At 42.1% G+C, this 16016-nt stretch overlaps 2 protein-coding genes across 2 annotated transcripts in view; both read left to right on the forward strand.

Annotated features, from left to right (window-relative positions):
* Positions 1 to 350: 350 nt before the first annotated feature.
* On the forward strand, positions 351 to 5818 carry si:ch211-195d17.2 (uncharacterized protein LOC560495 homolog). Its single transcript, XM_035420707.1, has 8 exons — positions 351 to 768; positions 1311 to 1381; positions 1504 to 1556; positions 2229 to 2451; positions 2995 to 3150; positions 3627 to 3741; positions 4098 to 4245; positions 4805 to 5818. Exons 1-8 carry the CDS (start codon positions 442 to 444, stop codon positions 4840 to 4842), a joined length of 1131 nt encoding a protein of 376 aa, XP_035276598.1. The 5' UTR covers positions 351 to 441; the 3' UTR covers positions 4843 to 5818.
* A 2888-nt stretch (positions 5819 to 8706) lies between these two features.
* Positions 8707 to 16016, forward strand: part of asap2b (ArfGAP with SH3 domain, ankyrin repeat and PH domain 2b) — a 28787-nt gene continuing 21477 nt past the window's right edge. Inside the window, exon 1 of the mRNA XM_035421132.1 lies at positions 8707 to 9266. Coding sequence (XP_035277023.1) covers positions 9141 to 9266 — 126 coding nt within the window. The 5' untranslated portion in view covers positions 8707 to 9140. The remainder of the gene's footprint in view (positions 9267 to 16016) is intronic.

A 16016-nucleotide genomic window follows, 5' to 3' on the forward strand; every position in this document is an offset into this window, starting at 1 on the left:
TGTAAAAGGTACTTATTAGTACCCAAATAGGACATTATTCAAACTTCAGGGTACATTTGGGGAATTTGTTCCTTAAGGAACAAAAATGTATCTCCACTGTACCTTTATTTCTGAGAGTGCATTAACATGGCAACGGCTAGAAACCCACTTTGCGTTTTACTTATTGGCAGGCGCTTTTATTACATTTCTATTATGGGTAAAAATAGTGACAAAAGTCTTAAGAATTAAAAAAAAAAAAAAAAAAGCTGCATTGCTGAAACATATGCCGAATGCACACTCCAACACATTAGATGGTGATAACATGCGAAGAACAACCAAAGAAGAAGACATGTCGAAATAAATATCCGGTTGCATGGCGTCATATCCGTTCCGGGAGCGAAGCGTTGCTGCAGAAGACGATAAACCGTGCAGCCTTAAGGGCTTCTGAAAGCAGCTTTGACCATGGTTAAATGCGTGGTCCAAGGCTGCCCTAACAGAAGTTACGCAAAGACTGAGCCCACAAATCGACCTCGCAAAAGGTTTTTCAGTTTTCCTAAAGACCCAGCCAGAGTTAAAGTTTGGCTAGCCGCACTGAGAGAGACCGACAAAGTGCCTTCAGATGAGCATCGAATATGTGAAGACCACTTTCTGAAAGACCACATAACGCAACGCGGAATAAGTGAAGATGCGATACCTATTATGCCACCGTATTTGGATGGACCGCTAGCCATGAGTGCTGGAACCGCCTCTGATGAACAAGACGACCTCTCAGATGCTGCCGATTTGCAGGTTTGGAAAGTTTGACAACTTGTCTGCAAACTAGCCTGCTTTTCAACTTGGCTACATTTTCAGCTGTTAAAAGTTACTGTTACGAGCTTGTATCTGTTCAATTGTTGCATTCAGAGCAGGCAGTGATCAGCCGCGTAAACTGGCTTGTTATGGACCCGCAGCATTTTTTGACTTTTCGCTCGTGAACGGTTCAATTTACTCGTCTGTGGGAGTTTTGCAATACGCTTAGGGGCATCACAGTTTTGTTTTGGGGGCGTATCAGCATGGCGAAGGTCTTGGTCGGTTTTCGCGGGACAACTTGGTGGCGGGAATTGGTGGTAGGCAATTAAGTACAGGCTTTGGATGATCAAAGCACATTCATTGGAATTTAATATCGGGGGATTCCGTTTGCTTTTAATTAGGCGCACTCCATTCCACACACGACTGTTAATTGTAATTTGCCGATGGTGTGGGTGTATTATGCCTTAGGGATGCAAGTTTGTCAAAGTAAATTCTGAAGCATGTCATCAGCATACCATCAACTCCTCCATTGTTTGTTTCAGGATGAAGGTGGGGAGGGTCAGTCGTGGGAGGCAGAGGCCCCTGAAAGACCGGACTCCGTGGATGAAACGGAGTAAGTGTGCATCATAGCTTAGATGCTGACCTGTACTGAGAAATTAAAGGTTTTTCTGCGTTGGGGACGAGGTCAGGTAAGATGGAACAGTGCTGACGAACAGTTTTGTTTTTCATTTGTAGCACCTTCACTGCACAGGCATCGGCTATGACATACGGTCCCCATAAGTGCAAAGGTATGAAGTTTATTTGTCATGAACTTTGGGCCCCCAATATTTTACTTTGTTTTCCTACATATCCATTAATACATCTCTAATTCACCAAAGCTCAAAAGCATCTTTTTCTGTTAAGCTTTTCAGTCTTCTGGCAAGCCCATAATCTGCAATATTTTTGCTGTCCTGCTTTTGATAAAGTAATCTATTCTTGATAAGTTGATGAGCAATTATGTTTGTGATATTTTTATAGTTGCAAACATAACTCATTGTTATCTATGAGACAGTTACCTTAATGAGCAGATCTTGGACAAACGCGTCTGAGCAGGAGCTTTTCCTGATCCCTGACTTCATTTGGACCTGAGACTTGTGTCGATGTATACATTACATTTTACTCTTATCCAGAGCGACTTACACAATTTTTTACATACATGGTATTATATAGCATTTCCATTGTATCCAATTATACAGCTGGATATATACTGAAGCTATGCAGGTTAAGGGTACGACAGTGTCCTAGTCCTAGAATTGAACCTGCGACCCTTAGGTTACAAGACCCACTCCTTACCCATTATACTACGCTGCCGCCCGACACAGTGTTTTTGGTTCTGTTTCATTGGCCATAACCTAAGCCTTACAGACAGACTGTTCGTAAGTGGGGTTTGCCCCTGACAAACGGACCGTCTCTCTACCCAGTTGAAAACGATTTCTCCTTGCCGCGGTACCGCTGCGACGTGTCGTTGGGCCGGCTCACCAAGCGCTTCATGGAGCTGCTGAGCACGGCCCCCAACGGCATCGTGGACCTCAACGAGGCGGCCCGCGTCCTGGGGACCCGCAAGAGGCGCGTCTACGACGTCACCAACGTGCTGGACGGCATCCAGCTCATCAAGAAGCGCAGCACCAGCCAGATCCAGTGGGTGTAAGTTAGAGTGGATTTCCCCTCGCGTTCAGCCAGATCCAGTGGACTTTCCTCCACATTCAGCTAGATCCAGTGGGGGTACTGTAAGTTGCATTGGCCTTCCTCTCCTATCGGATGCACCTTATGCAAGGAAGGCCAGAAAACCTGGAACAAGAGCCAGAAATTCTACATGTTTCCTGTGTTTTTAAAATCTCTTGAGCTGGCTGTGAAAGCAAAGCATAGTCTCCCAGTGCTCCATCAGCGGTTTCATTCGGCAGTCTCCAGCTGTCACCTGAAAGTACTACAGTTTTGACCATTTTAAGTTGAGTTCGAGTGAAATAAACGTAATGAAACTTAGCCAGGGCAACGTCAGTTCTGTTGGAATCAAGTGGTTTGGGTTGAACATCTTTTCATCACTCTCATAACTTGATGCAAATGCTTTCTGAAGCAGATTAACTGTACTGCCTCTTTGTGGAGTAGCACATAGTCAGAGCTGGGGTTTTTTGGAAACGCGAGTGAGGCTCTGACCGCTCTCGCGATCCCCTCTGGGTTTTTTTTCCACAGGGGTTCGATTCCGGCCGGCGAGCTGGGCGTGCAGTGGAAGGACAAGCTTCGGGAGGAGCTGCTGGACCTGTCGGCCATGGAGGAGGCCCTGGACGAGCTCATCAGAGACTGCGCCCAGCAGCTCTTCTTCCTTACCGACCACAAGGAGAACGCCGAATATCCTTCCCGATCGCCTCCGCCTCGCTGAGTCTATCCAGCGCCTTCCCAAGAAAAATAATAAGGCGGCAATTTTGGATGAAAACCTACACAAATGTGTGCATATGAGGATTGCACAATAGATTAGTTTCCCTCCAATGAAGACTGAGGTTGTAGCGATTTCACTTTGCCAACGTTAAGATTCAGCAGAACAAATTGTAAATGCCCGACTCCATCAGGATAACCATCACTGATCTTTATTATGTTTGTCAAATAGGTGATTATTTATCATAATTTGTAATGTTTAATATTAATCATTAGATAACCATGAAGACCACTAAGAAGCCACTCAATTACATGGATCAAAATTGCTTTAATTTTTTCTGGTTAAAACAGGTTTTGGATGCATGACAAAAATCTGTGTATTTCTGACCTTTAAAAGCCAGGCTTATTTCAGGTTTTTCTTGTGTGTATATTCCTCTTTAACCCTTTCGCACCTCGGCCTATGTGACTCATGAGGACATCTGCAGGATCGAGGCCTTCCGGGAGCAGGTGGTCATTGCCATCAAGGCTCCTGAGGAGACCAGGCTGGAAGTCCCCACGCCCAAGGAGGTGGGCTCCAGACTCCAGAGTCGGGCACTGTTAGGACACTGAACTTGGAGCACAAGCTACTAAATAGTGGCAACTGGACATTGACTTACCGCAAGTGCAATGTAAAGCTTGCTTCTGGCCAACAGCATTATTGAAATTAGCTTAGTTAGGTATTTGGTCACAGAAAGTACATTTTCTGTGTTCAGCCATCTTGGACTGAATGCTTTGGACCTGTCTGTACTTGAGGGCTAACCAAAGTTTAGTGTCTGTACATTCCCTTCTGTGTATCTTCAGGAAAGAGAAAATGGCACGATAGCGTCCGATAGCACGGTTGAATTTATGGGCGTGAGCCGGTTTCCTTACCTTTTGATTCTCAGGATGGTATCCAGATCCACCTGAAGGGCTCCAGAGGCCCCATCAGTGTGCTGATGTGTGAGACGGGGGGGCAGGATTCGGAGAGGGCGGCGGGGGGCTCCTTCTCAACACTGGAGGAGAGCAGGATACACACTACACCTCTGCTTAAGGGTAAGGCCGGCCTCCCACCCTGTGGCGTTTACTGAGTACCAGGGGGAACCGCAGGAATCCAGGTTTGCCTGGATCAGGTTGTTCCTGTCGGAGCCTGGTAACCTGGATGGCGTCAATCTCAAAAGTGATTCTGAGCAGAATGGCCCAAAAATGAATGGACAACAGGTGGCACTGTTCACCTTTTTTTCTTATCAAAAACACAGTCAAGTTGCAACTAAAATTTGGTATTTAGCAGATGCTCTTATCCAACAGAGATGTGCAGCATCAAGTCTCACTCATTGTTTTCAGGATAAGAGAATATGGTGAGGTGGGCAGTTGTGGTTCACAGCATGATCTTTCCCTTAATGACCCCATTGTTTGACATCCATTAACATCAGGGTTTTTTGGGATGCTAATGATTATGCGTTCATGTGTTCAATATGCTATGTCGTAAGCTCTACTCATATCTTTTGGGTTTTTATATGTATGGCTTAATATGCAGAACGTTTGTGAAGGCTGAATTGCATTTGGTGCAGGTGTGAACCAAAATGACTTCTGTATTTTTATTTTGTTTTTTCAGACAAATCAACTCTTCCTCCCTCTGTGAAGACCCCTTAAAGACCGAATTTACCTCTGCTCACCACTTTACTCAACACTACTCTTTGCCCTGCGAGAGACTTTCATCATAGACATTACAAATTGCAGTACAATGAGCCATTTGCTCTGGCTGAGTTTTTTTCTGGGACACTAAGTTAATTTGTATTTCTTAGCTGATATTTTGAGGAGTAGGTTTTATTTTATTTTTTTGTACAAGAGACAAACAGGGCCTTTCATGTAAGGAGAAGTGCATGGAGCTCAAATTGTATCAAAATGATTATGATAGTAGATTTATTTTTATACATATAATTTTAAGATGAGAACACGAAAGAAAAATGATCATGTGTCATGAGTCCCTTGGTGACTGAGCGAATGACATGCAGATTAAAGTGTTGATTTATCCTGTCTCTATTGCACTGCAGTGTAAACATGTAGGCATTTTAATTTTGCTGCAAAGAAAATAATGTAAGGCTGCAAATTATGTACTCCTGAAATGTGTGCCTAGACAATGTGAATATTAAACAAATGTATACCTATAAAAGTTTTTTTTTTTTTGTAACATCGTGATACTGGTTTGGTCATTTGGGTAATATCCCTCGGTGTTCCAAATCACCATAACCTTTTGTGTTAATAATTCTGTGGCGTTCTGCTAAATTAATCCAGCTAGTACCTTTTTCTGTTACAATTCAATTTGCAACTCAGCCTGTCTTTGTTTCTCTGGAATTGCAGATTTAAATAATGTCATCTAGAGCAATATAGTTTTTGGGCTTGTAGTTATTAGGTAAGCCAAAGCTTTGACTGGTGTTCTTCTACTGAGTTGTTTCCCCGCTGCCACATGTGTACTGGGTGACTAACTGGATGTCCCAAAGAGTTGGCATAATTTTGGCCGGCTCTGCTCCCTGTAAGCCTGTCTCTAGGTTCTGCAACATTTAAGGAGATTATATATAACCTCTCTTATGCCCTGTGATGTGGATTAAGTAAAGGTAATGCTCTTGAATTAATGATACTAAAAGCCTCTTGTCTATTAACCCTGCTACTGTTGTAAATCAAGGCACTTCAATCAGTTGGTGTTCTTTGCGCTTGCTGCATTAAGCTAATGTTCATTATGCTCATTGTTTTTGAAGATGTCTTTAACAAAGCTTATATTTTACAGCTAGAAATTTGCTGTACCTTTCTCAGAAGGACAGCAACCAATCTATACACAGTGATTTGATTCAGAAAATCAATGTTGAAACTTCTCTTAGTGTAGATTTACTAGCACATCATTTTTTAAGGTGATATTTTACAGAAGCATTGCGAATGTTTCACATTTAGTAAAAGTAGTACTCCTGCTGGGTTTTAAGATGTAGTTTCTCATTTAGAGCAATACTGTAAATGGCATAAGTGCCATGAAAGGATACGTATTGAGTTAAAATTCAGAGAAATTTTTTTTGTAAAAATAGACATTTGTCAGACATTTGCAGTCTTCTCAAATATGGGTTTTCGTAGCACATTAATCTCACTGCATTAATAAACATCTGTGTCACGGCTGCTGGGTATTAGGTATTTAAATCTAACAGAGACCAATTAAATCTTGATGGCTTAGCATGGGTCCGGTCAGCTGTTGCCCTTGTCTCCATGGTAACCTCTCCGGCTGCCAATTGGATTCCATCTGTGGGTTGTTGTGACATTCCAAGTTTCACCCGGTGCCAGACAGGAGAGAGACGCACAGACCTCGGTCCGCATGAGACCGACACCGCACCACATATTCGCCCACTGGAGAAAAAAGCAAAACTGATGAAAGTTTCCTGAATGCTGTTCCTCTCAAAATGAGGACCCTACTTCCGAGAACTCTGAAGGCTAACAGCTCTTACTTTTGTTTCTAAGTGTGTGATGTGTATGTTTGGATATGGGGCAGGGCAGTTTCCCTCCCCTGTAGGTTCAGATGACAGGAGTTTGCTTCTCTTTTTTTAAAAGATGGCGAACATCCTTAAAAATATATTTAAAACATATCTAAATATCTCATTGGTAGTTTGGGGCTATGTTAGTTCCCCTGTTACCTGTGTGTTACACCTGTGTCTGACTCCACCAGCGCGTTCAGTGTCTCCCGCCTCCCATGTTAACCGACAGAGGCACTGCTCACACGTTAACAGTTTCTTTCAGGCACTGTCATATGACACAAACTCAGGCAGAAATTTACAGCAAGCCAATTTGACGTGCAAGAACTGAATACTCTGTACCAAGAAATGTATTCCTATTGATGTAAAAATCAACATTGAGGGTAGTGTGACTAAGGGTGCCCAAAGTCCTTGTGAGGAACTTTCTGGTTACCATGGTGATGAGAAGACCTGACTGGTGCTGTGGGTGAGCAGGCAGAAATGACAGACCGGCTCAAAATCAGAAAAAAGCGTTTGTTGCTAACAGGACAGCAACTAGCTAAATGACAAGGCATATTATTACTTAGTATTAATTTTCCAACTGTTCTATTCTTGCCCACTTTTGTAGCAATTTAAGTGCTGGTTAGTGAAGTATGATTCATTAATCCTCTAGTTTGGGATTAGCCTAATATATTAGTTGCCCAACTTCCAGTTTCGTTGGCCAGCAGCCATATTGTACTGTGGCTTTCTCCTGCCTGATAGCTGACGCTCTGCAGTGCTGGAGACCAGTGAAACTACATTGCTGCTGACGTGTTGTTGGAGAGCCAGTAGGTGGCGCTCTTCACTCTGAACCCACCAGAAAAAGCAATGCCCCAACGCTTCCTTTCAGATGAGACATTAAAAACACACTCCTGACTCACTGCAGGAATTAAAGATCACATTAATTATTACAAAGGGTAGGATGTTCTCCCAGTGTTCTGGTTAAATTTCCAACCCTACTCACTGAATATAATACTGATATCCCCCTGTGTAACTGCCTTAGTAATCCCCCTTTTTACTTTGAGCTGACATCTATTGTAAATGGTTTACTGATAGACAAACTAAAGGGAAAACTTATTTTTGAGTAAAGAATCCAAAGATATAATCAAATAAAACCAAAAAAAATCAAAAAAAATTAATTGAGCATATTCTGCACTGAAATGAGACAAAGACTTGTAATCCACATTCAAAAAATAATATAATGTAACACAGTACAGAGATGCAATTTAAAAGCAACATTTCTTTCTGTAGAGGGTGAGAGGGAACTGGTTTACTTCTCAAGTCAGCAGATCAACTTTAGTTTTTATCAGTGTTAGTTCACATCCTCCTTTCTGTGGTGGGCCTTGGGAGCTCTGTTTTCACATTGAAATCCATACAATTTAATGTGTCAATAATAGGTACTAACAGTTGTCAATCAGTTATTGCAAAAGTCATTTTCACATCAGAAAGAACAAAGTCTTGCATTGTAGTTTTTTAATTTTTTTTTATTAATCGCCAGAAAAGTGTGGCTTTCTCGAATACAGTTCACTAACCACCTGGTTAGCACTTGGACGTCGGTGATATGCCTCGTCAGTGTTGTGTATGAATGAATGTATGAAATTAATTAGATGTTTATGTCCCGCGGAGAGACTGCTTACTGGACTTGTTGTTTTATCCAGTATATATTGTTTTGAAAATAGGTTCCACTAACATGTTGTGTTTATGATGTGCAAATAAAAACATTTAATTTCCTGAGGCTATAATCTTACGTTAAGAACAGAAACGCGCCATAGCCTACTTAGTTCTCCACTTTTGCAGAACGAGAAGTGCACCACAGAGACGTGCGCAACCGGTTGGTTCTACACCTGAGATTACTGCTATCTCGCTCCCCGTCAACCCTGTCAACCTGCCACCGTAATCTGAAAGGTGACTACGCCTTTTCTTAACCGTGATTGGACCGATTCTAACCACTGATGATCTTGATTGGTTGCCCTCTCCTACATTGACTCTGTCAATTTCTGCGCTTTATTGCTGGTGAAATTCCTTGCTTCTCTGCTGTGAAATTTCCAGCCTGTAGTCTACTGATTGCTGGGGCGTGCATGAACAAGGAAGAGACTCGACAGTGCGGGGAGAAAGTTTGGAAGCAAAGCAAGTCTTTATTAGTTTGCGCATTTCGATTAGGTGGGTGCGTGGGATCCCCGAATTAAAACAGAAGGACACATTATTGAAAAACAACTGCTTTAGTAGCGATTCATATGAACAGTAGGCTAACCTGTAATTTTGATTTGGACATCCCAGTGGGAACTATGCGTAGACGGCAATGACTGACTGGCTATAGTTTAACCCGACTTTTTCCAACTTGGTTGTTACAGCGGGGAAAAGAATCAAAAACTATATTATTAACAATTCTTTGGGAATAGTCCAACGATATTAAAGGGATTAAAAATGCCGGACCTAATCTCAGTGTTGGAATTCATGGCCGAGACAACCGAAGATTATAAAGCTCCCACGACCTCCAACTTCACCACTCGAATGTCTCATTGTAGGAATGCCGTGGCAGCACTGGAAGAGGTGAGTGCTGTTCAATAAAAAAAACATACTGTAGCCCGCTATTATTGTTTTTATTATTAAAGTAGGCCTATGATCACTGAACTGGGCTTGTTGCAATTTACTGCAACTTCACGGCAACTTTATGTGTGGCTTATAGCACGCGTGTTAACTGCTTTTATATTTTTATTATTATTTCCCGTGTTCAGCTCCAATTATTCCCCACTGTGCGAAAGAAAGTCATTTGTTGTCACCAAAAACGTTTCTTGTTCTGTCACTTAAGTTCAGCGAAGATGCTGCACATATTCAGTGCACTGATGTGATCACTTGAATACTCGAAGTAAACAAGGAATTGAATATAATGTAAAATTGAGATCATTTTCGTGTATGTTAATGAATGAGGGGCCGTTTACTCTTGTACCACAAGAAGTCAAAAGTTACTTTAAATCGAGTTGTTTGTGATTTGACGAATGTAAAGCAAACGATCGGTGCAACTGCTGTAAACTCGCATAGGCATACATGCCTCGATTGGTTGGTAATTTTATCGGCTACAATCCAACAAATCGATTTTTTTAATAAAATAAAATGCGCATTTCGCATGGATAGATAATTTCAACATTCGCAAGTTAAACTGTTTCCTAGCGTGTTCAAAAAGTGGCTTCGAAAAGCTAATCACCTTATAAAAGCATCGAGAAAGTTTATTTAGGATTTATGCAAATTTCTAAATTACAAAAACATGAAAGAAGAAGTGTGCTTCCGGGGTTGTGAAGTGTAATAGGCTTGGTCTCAGTAATGTTTTGCGGGTTTAACCGCTCCCTTCTAGACAAATTGCCTTCCTCTGTAGATTTTGAGTTTAAGTTAACCGTGCAAGTATTTCATTTCATTCATACAATGTTAAGTTTCTTACCAGTTTCCGGTTAGCAGTTTCTTTTTAAATAAAATGTATTTCAAGTAACTTCCCACCGCTCGCTCACTCTCCATATGCAGATTAGGGATGAGGGTCGTTATTATTAATAACAATATTTGATATAAGAACATTTTTACTTTACTCATTGTTATGTGTTGGAGTAGGCCTACTATATCTATACTAATAGTTTTGCCTGTTCCGTCATGTCTAATTCTATAAAGTTGCACTCTGAGTGTATTATAAGTAGGCCTAATGTCTTCTGTGCACTGCGCGCATTCGAGTTCGCAGTACCTAGAGCCAGTCTATGGTAAACGATAATACGAAAAGTATTAAATTGCCAGGTTTCAACTAAGCGTAGCCTAGATTTTTAAAAATTGAATCCTATGTTTAACTGAGATGAATGCTCCATTACTCGACATTGAAACACGGAGCAGCTATGAAGCATTAGTTACTATGATATTGCATTATCGTGCTCCCACAAGGGCGCGCGAGTGACTTGGGCAAGCCCGTTCTTGTGTTGTTCCAACGAGTAAACGCAATGATGTTAACAAATATCAACTGTGCGATGCCAAGCAGAAGCCCTTTAAAATATTTCTCATATATTTTCTTAAACGAGAGAAGTGCTTTGCTTGATTTGGCAGTGAAGACATGTGTTTCCAGGTATACTAAATCTTCCTGAGTACAGTTTTTGACCAAATTAATGAACATTCATGGAGCACTTACTGGTTCAGAATGTCTTATGAACTGCTTATGAAGTCAATGATGTATTTCAGTACATGTTGTGCAATGGAGAAGAAATCTTCTTTGTCACTGTGTCTGAATAAATCTCCCAGTACCATTATGTGCGCGTTTGAACAGGCCCCTTGCAATAATTTCATAATTCATGCGAATGGTAATCTGACCAGTAAGTGTAGGATTTTTTTTATATTGTTAATGACAGGCATGCGACAAAATTTCATTGTTCTGTGGCACAGTGTGTGATTTAGCAAATACTACAGTAATCAGTGTGAGTGCGTCAGGTTATATTTTAATTTAGTTCCCTTTCTTCTGCTAGGCATACAACATGGTTCTAGCCAGTTACTGCCAGTGATGGCTCAATTGCCATGCTGGGTGATTTGTGTGTGTGTGTGTGTGTGTGTGTGTGTGTGTCTATTTGTGCTGTGCCAAAGTAGGCAGGTGTAGATCTCTGAATTTTATGTCACTTATGAGCTCATTGTGCACTCAGCTATTTTTTTTCATGGGACACATTCCTGGTTTCCCTCAACTGGAGGGACCCGAACCGAATCCACATCTACACGGCCGTTTGACAGGTTATCTCAGGGTTGTTCATTTTTGCTTTCTATGCCATAGGGATGTTTCTCATTTTGAGTTGTATTGTAGGTACAATATTTTTAGATTTGCCAAGGCCCACACAAGGTCCAAATATTTGCTTTGAATGGTAGTATATTTTGATTGACCCTGAGCTTCGATCTGAGTGTGTACAAATTCCCTTGTGCTGGCATTTCTGTAACATGTTGAGGACTCTTGGAAGAACCTACTTGGCTTCTTGAGAAAAAGGTCTTTTGCCTTCAGGGCACTCTGCTCTTGAGTTAATGAGAAAGAAGCGCCTTCAGACAAATCAAGTGGCTGTACATTCACAGACTGTGTGAATCACTTAACTGTTTGTCACGCAGCACCAGACATTACCTATGCGTTTGTGTGTACCTTTGTATGTCTCTGCGTGTGTGCATACATGTATCCATTTGTTAGGAATGTTTGTTCCTCCTCCTCTGGATCATAAGAGAAAGCAGATTAACCTGTGACACTGGCCACAGATCACAACAATATTGGAGGTGACTGTACAGGGGCTGAAAATAGTTCAAATAGACAAATTATCACAGAGGGATGTGTCCACTACACTTCCACCCAATATATATTCAAAGTAGTGCCAATAATTATAATAACAAACGTTTCAAGTCAGTCATGAAACCTGCATTGAAAAGACCTGAGGATTGAATGGGCGTGGTCAGTACTGCCCTGTCGCTTCACCTCCTGCCTCAACTCTTCCCAAAACATACCACCCACATGTAAACAAACACACGTGGCTAGCATGGCTACACCTGACTATCGAGAATGGCAGAGGGCTTTGCGAATGTGAGTGCAATCAAGCAAATATGACAGTATATGTATGAGCCAGAAGAGGAACCTCACCCGGGAACAGCCCCAGCAACTAGTTTGGGGAATATGACCAAGCCAAGAGGTCTCAGGTTATAATTTTGAAGGCTGTCCAGTTTTGTGAAATGGTCACTGCACAAGCAGGTGTTTGCACTGATCATGCCAGTGTAGCCATAGCTTCGAAAACGCTACCCATTTCTTTGGAATTTCAAAATTCTTAGGAAACTGAAAAAATGACACCTGAACATTCCCCTTGAGCATATCCTCTGTGTTAATGCATCCAGGGAGAGTGGATACATGGGGTAAATTCAGGTTGCTTGCAATGCAAACAGGCTTGATAACGAAATGAAATACCAATAATGAAATGAAAACCATAGCTCTAGCTCTAGGGGTAATACAACTAGCCTAGCTAACCATCCAGCTTGGTAGCACCACCACAAAGGGATGGAGAAGAGTTGAGAAAGCGGGTTAGAGAAGGAGGGAGACAGGGAGAGGGCTCAGGTCAGTAGAGTGATTAAGAGCGATAAAATAGCTAAATAACTACAGCTAACTATTACAAATCTCTATTTAAAACACAGGCAGTGATTCTCTATGGCAAAGTAGTGCTTTACTCTGAATCGAAGATGCTGTTTTAGTGGGACAGAATGCTTTTATTTGCTTCTAACCATGGGAGGAGAAATGCAACGAGACTAAAACATTTATTGGCTATTACATCACATCCTTCATGATGTCATGAAGGACCTGGACGTAATGGCTCAGAGCCCGGTAATAAATTGAACTCCACTCGTTTAATCTCCACATTGGAATATAAATGTTTATACTGATCTAAGTTAATATTGCAATGCAGTTGATTTCTCATACTGTTGATAATGCTTAATGCATACCATAATAACCCCATACAATATAGTCTGAAGCTATTCACGGATTTGCCTTTTCAATCACTTTAAGAAACAGATCCCAAGCTCCAAGTAATGCCTTAATGAATCTGTAACAGTAGCTGTCCTCAGGGATGCAATACATGCATTTGGCAGCACTATTAACTTTTTAATACACTAGAGGAACGAAAAGAGGAAGCACAAGGAGAAACACTTATTGTTTACAGTGCCAATTAAGACAGAATTGTACTGGAATGGCCATGTGAGGAGCAGTATTAATGTATGTATATGTATAATCAAGTACAGTATGTATACAGCTTCCCGTGTCCGCATGGGTTTTTCTGGGTACACCGATTTCCTCCCACAGTCCAAAGACATGCAGGTAGGCCGATTGGAGACCCTAAATTGGATGGTGTGTGTGCCCTGCGATAGATTGGCAGCCTGTCCAGGGTTTATTCCTGCCTCTCGCCCAATGCACGCGGGGATAGGCTCCAGCACCCCCAGAAACCCTGCTCAGGATAAACGGATATAGATAATGGATGGCTGGATGGATGTATACAGCTATGACTCTGTGGTTCTTTCAAGGTAAGGGAATGTATCAGAGGAGCAAATAGTATGAGCTCTTCTTTGATTGGGCTGGTATGTTGTATAATCTCTGGAGGAATCTGAGGATGGGGTGGCAGCGACTATCTTTTTCTGTGTGCTGGCGGTGGGCAGCGGTCCAGCCATCGAACGAGGAGTTATGTGACTGAACAGGTAGGTATCATTCTGGGCATCAATAAAAATGTGGACAAACAAGATCTTTGTGCAACCCTGCTCCCACATCTCCCTTCAAATTATCAGGGGGTCATGTGATTTGCAACTGTACAGACTCGAGGTTTCCACCCATTAATGCAGTAATTATAACCCCTTACCATCAGGTTTTCCCTGAGTGTCAAGCTAGCAGTTGTGCTATATTTGTAGATTTGATGCAGTTGTACTGCATGGTGTGTAAACAGCAGTTGGCTCAGCCAATCACAGAGCGCTTAAAAGTTTTTCCTTACTTCCTCCTTCTTTATTACTAATACTTCCTGTTTGTGGCATGCTTATAAATCTTCCCCGGGCCTTTCAGAACAGCTTAGTCTGCACACAAAGGCACTTGTCAGAGTGACTAAACCTAAAGATGCACATACACACTGAGTTTCTATAGACTGAGCAGTACCAGTGAGGTCACACATACACATTAGTTCTAGTGAGTAAATGTACACACGGACACTAGTCAGAGAAATAACATTGAGCAATCACACAGACTTCTCTCATTCAGGGTAATCCTGGAGGGCTGTAGGAAGTCCCCTCACCTGGTGTTCCCGGTGTAAATTTGTAGCTAACAGAAACGTAACACTATAGCTACCTGGACTCTGACCCTAGGGCTAGAGTTGATCCTCCCTGTAGTAGTTAGATGAGTAACAGGGAACACGTGCAATTCATATAGCCCTGTGGATCAAGTAAATAACAGTGAATACATACATACCTGCAGTACTGGGGATTATATTAGGAACGGTGCATAAATGCATACAGCATTAGGGATATTAGTAATAGGAAAAAAGTACATAAAAGCTTTTTGCATTGTGTAAGTAGGTAACAGGGTTCCATAGAGGGAAATTTAAAAATGTATAGTTGTTATTGTTGGATCTTTTTGTCTTAATACATAGATTTTACCAAGTTCTATGAAAAATGACTCCTACAGGTTTTCCCTCTTCCTGTGGAGTACTGAAGTACTCCCATAAAGCCAAGGAGCCCCAGATCACACCTTCCTTCCCTAAGCAGAGGAGAGGAGAGGTGGGGAGGGGAGGTAGGGAGAAGGGAAGAGAGGAGGGCAGGGGAGAGGAGAGGAAGGCAGGGGAGGGGAGGCGAAAGGAGTGGAGTTCTGTACACTGGGAATATCCCCAGGCTCTGGGCTGTGGGTACACTGCTCCTGTCTCAGCGTGTCTGTGTCTCTGTCTGCCTGCTTTCTTACCTGTATCATCATTCACCTCACTGCCTGTATATCTCTCTGAGCTGTGTATGTGCCTGTGTGTGTGTGCGCATGCATGTGCATATGCATGTTTTTCACATGCGTGTATATTCTTCTGTTAAACCTGAACACTGCCTTCTGTCTTCTACGTCCTTTATGACTTTCAGGCGCTTCAACTCACTTTATTTGATCCATTTTAAACATAAATACCCCAACTACACTCAGAGACTCTCGCATGCTGCATTGAAAAGTGGCAGTGCTGTGATGGCAGACTTACCTTAAAGCATGTTAGGAGTTTATTTGAGTTTAACTGAGATATTATGCTCTCCAAACACCTAGAGACAAATTTGCTGGGCATCAAAACAACTGTACCTGAGCGTAATGTCCCCACCCACACGCACACCCGGACCCCTTTGTGGAATTGTTCATTTTTACTTGCTTTAAGGGGCCAGACATATAGTCCTCAATCAGCTGGTGCTCAGGAGGCATAGATACAGCGTGCAGGAAGCTTCTGGTTACCTGTTGCCATGACGATGGCTGAACACATGGAGGGGTCTTTGGAGTCATTATAGCCTGCGGAAGTGAGACTGTGGGCAAACCAAACATTTGGTCTGCGGTCTGGGAACTTTCGCTTTTCTATTTCGGTTTTCATGCTTTAAGCTGTTTCTTAATTGGCCCGGGCGAACGCACACTTGCACAAACTATACTTCTTGACTGGTGTTTTTTAGTGAAGTGGTAATGCTTGCCGTTGGAAAATCTCGACTAAACATTTATAGTTGAGTTTTTTTTTGCCTCAAGTAATGGCTTTCAAAATATGGTCAAGTGGAAATCCGATTGCAGAACCA

This window comes from Anguilla anguilla, chromosome 6 (assembly GCF_013347855.1).
Source record: "Anguilla anguilla isolate fAngAng1 chromosome 6, fAngAng1.pri, whole genome shotgun sequence".
In the NCBI taxonomy this organism is placed as follows: Eukaryota; Metazoa; Chordata; class Actinopteri; order Anguilliformes; family Anguillidae; genus Anguilla; species Anguilla anguilla.

Coding starts and splice junctions, on each gene's coding strand:
- si:ch211-195d17.2 (XM_035420707.1), top strand. CDS start 442: ATGGTTAAATGCGTGGTCCAAGGCTGCCCTAACAGAAGTTACGCAAAG. Junction 769..1,310: donor CAGATGCTGCCGATTTGCAG/GTTTGGAAAGTT, acceptor TGTTTGTTTCAG/GATGAAGGTGGGGAGGGTCA. Junction 4,246..4,804: donor CACTACACCTCTGCTTAAGG/GTAAGGCCGGCC, acceptor TTGTTTTTTCAG/ACAAATCAACTCTTCCTCCC.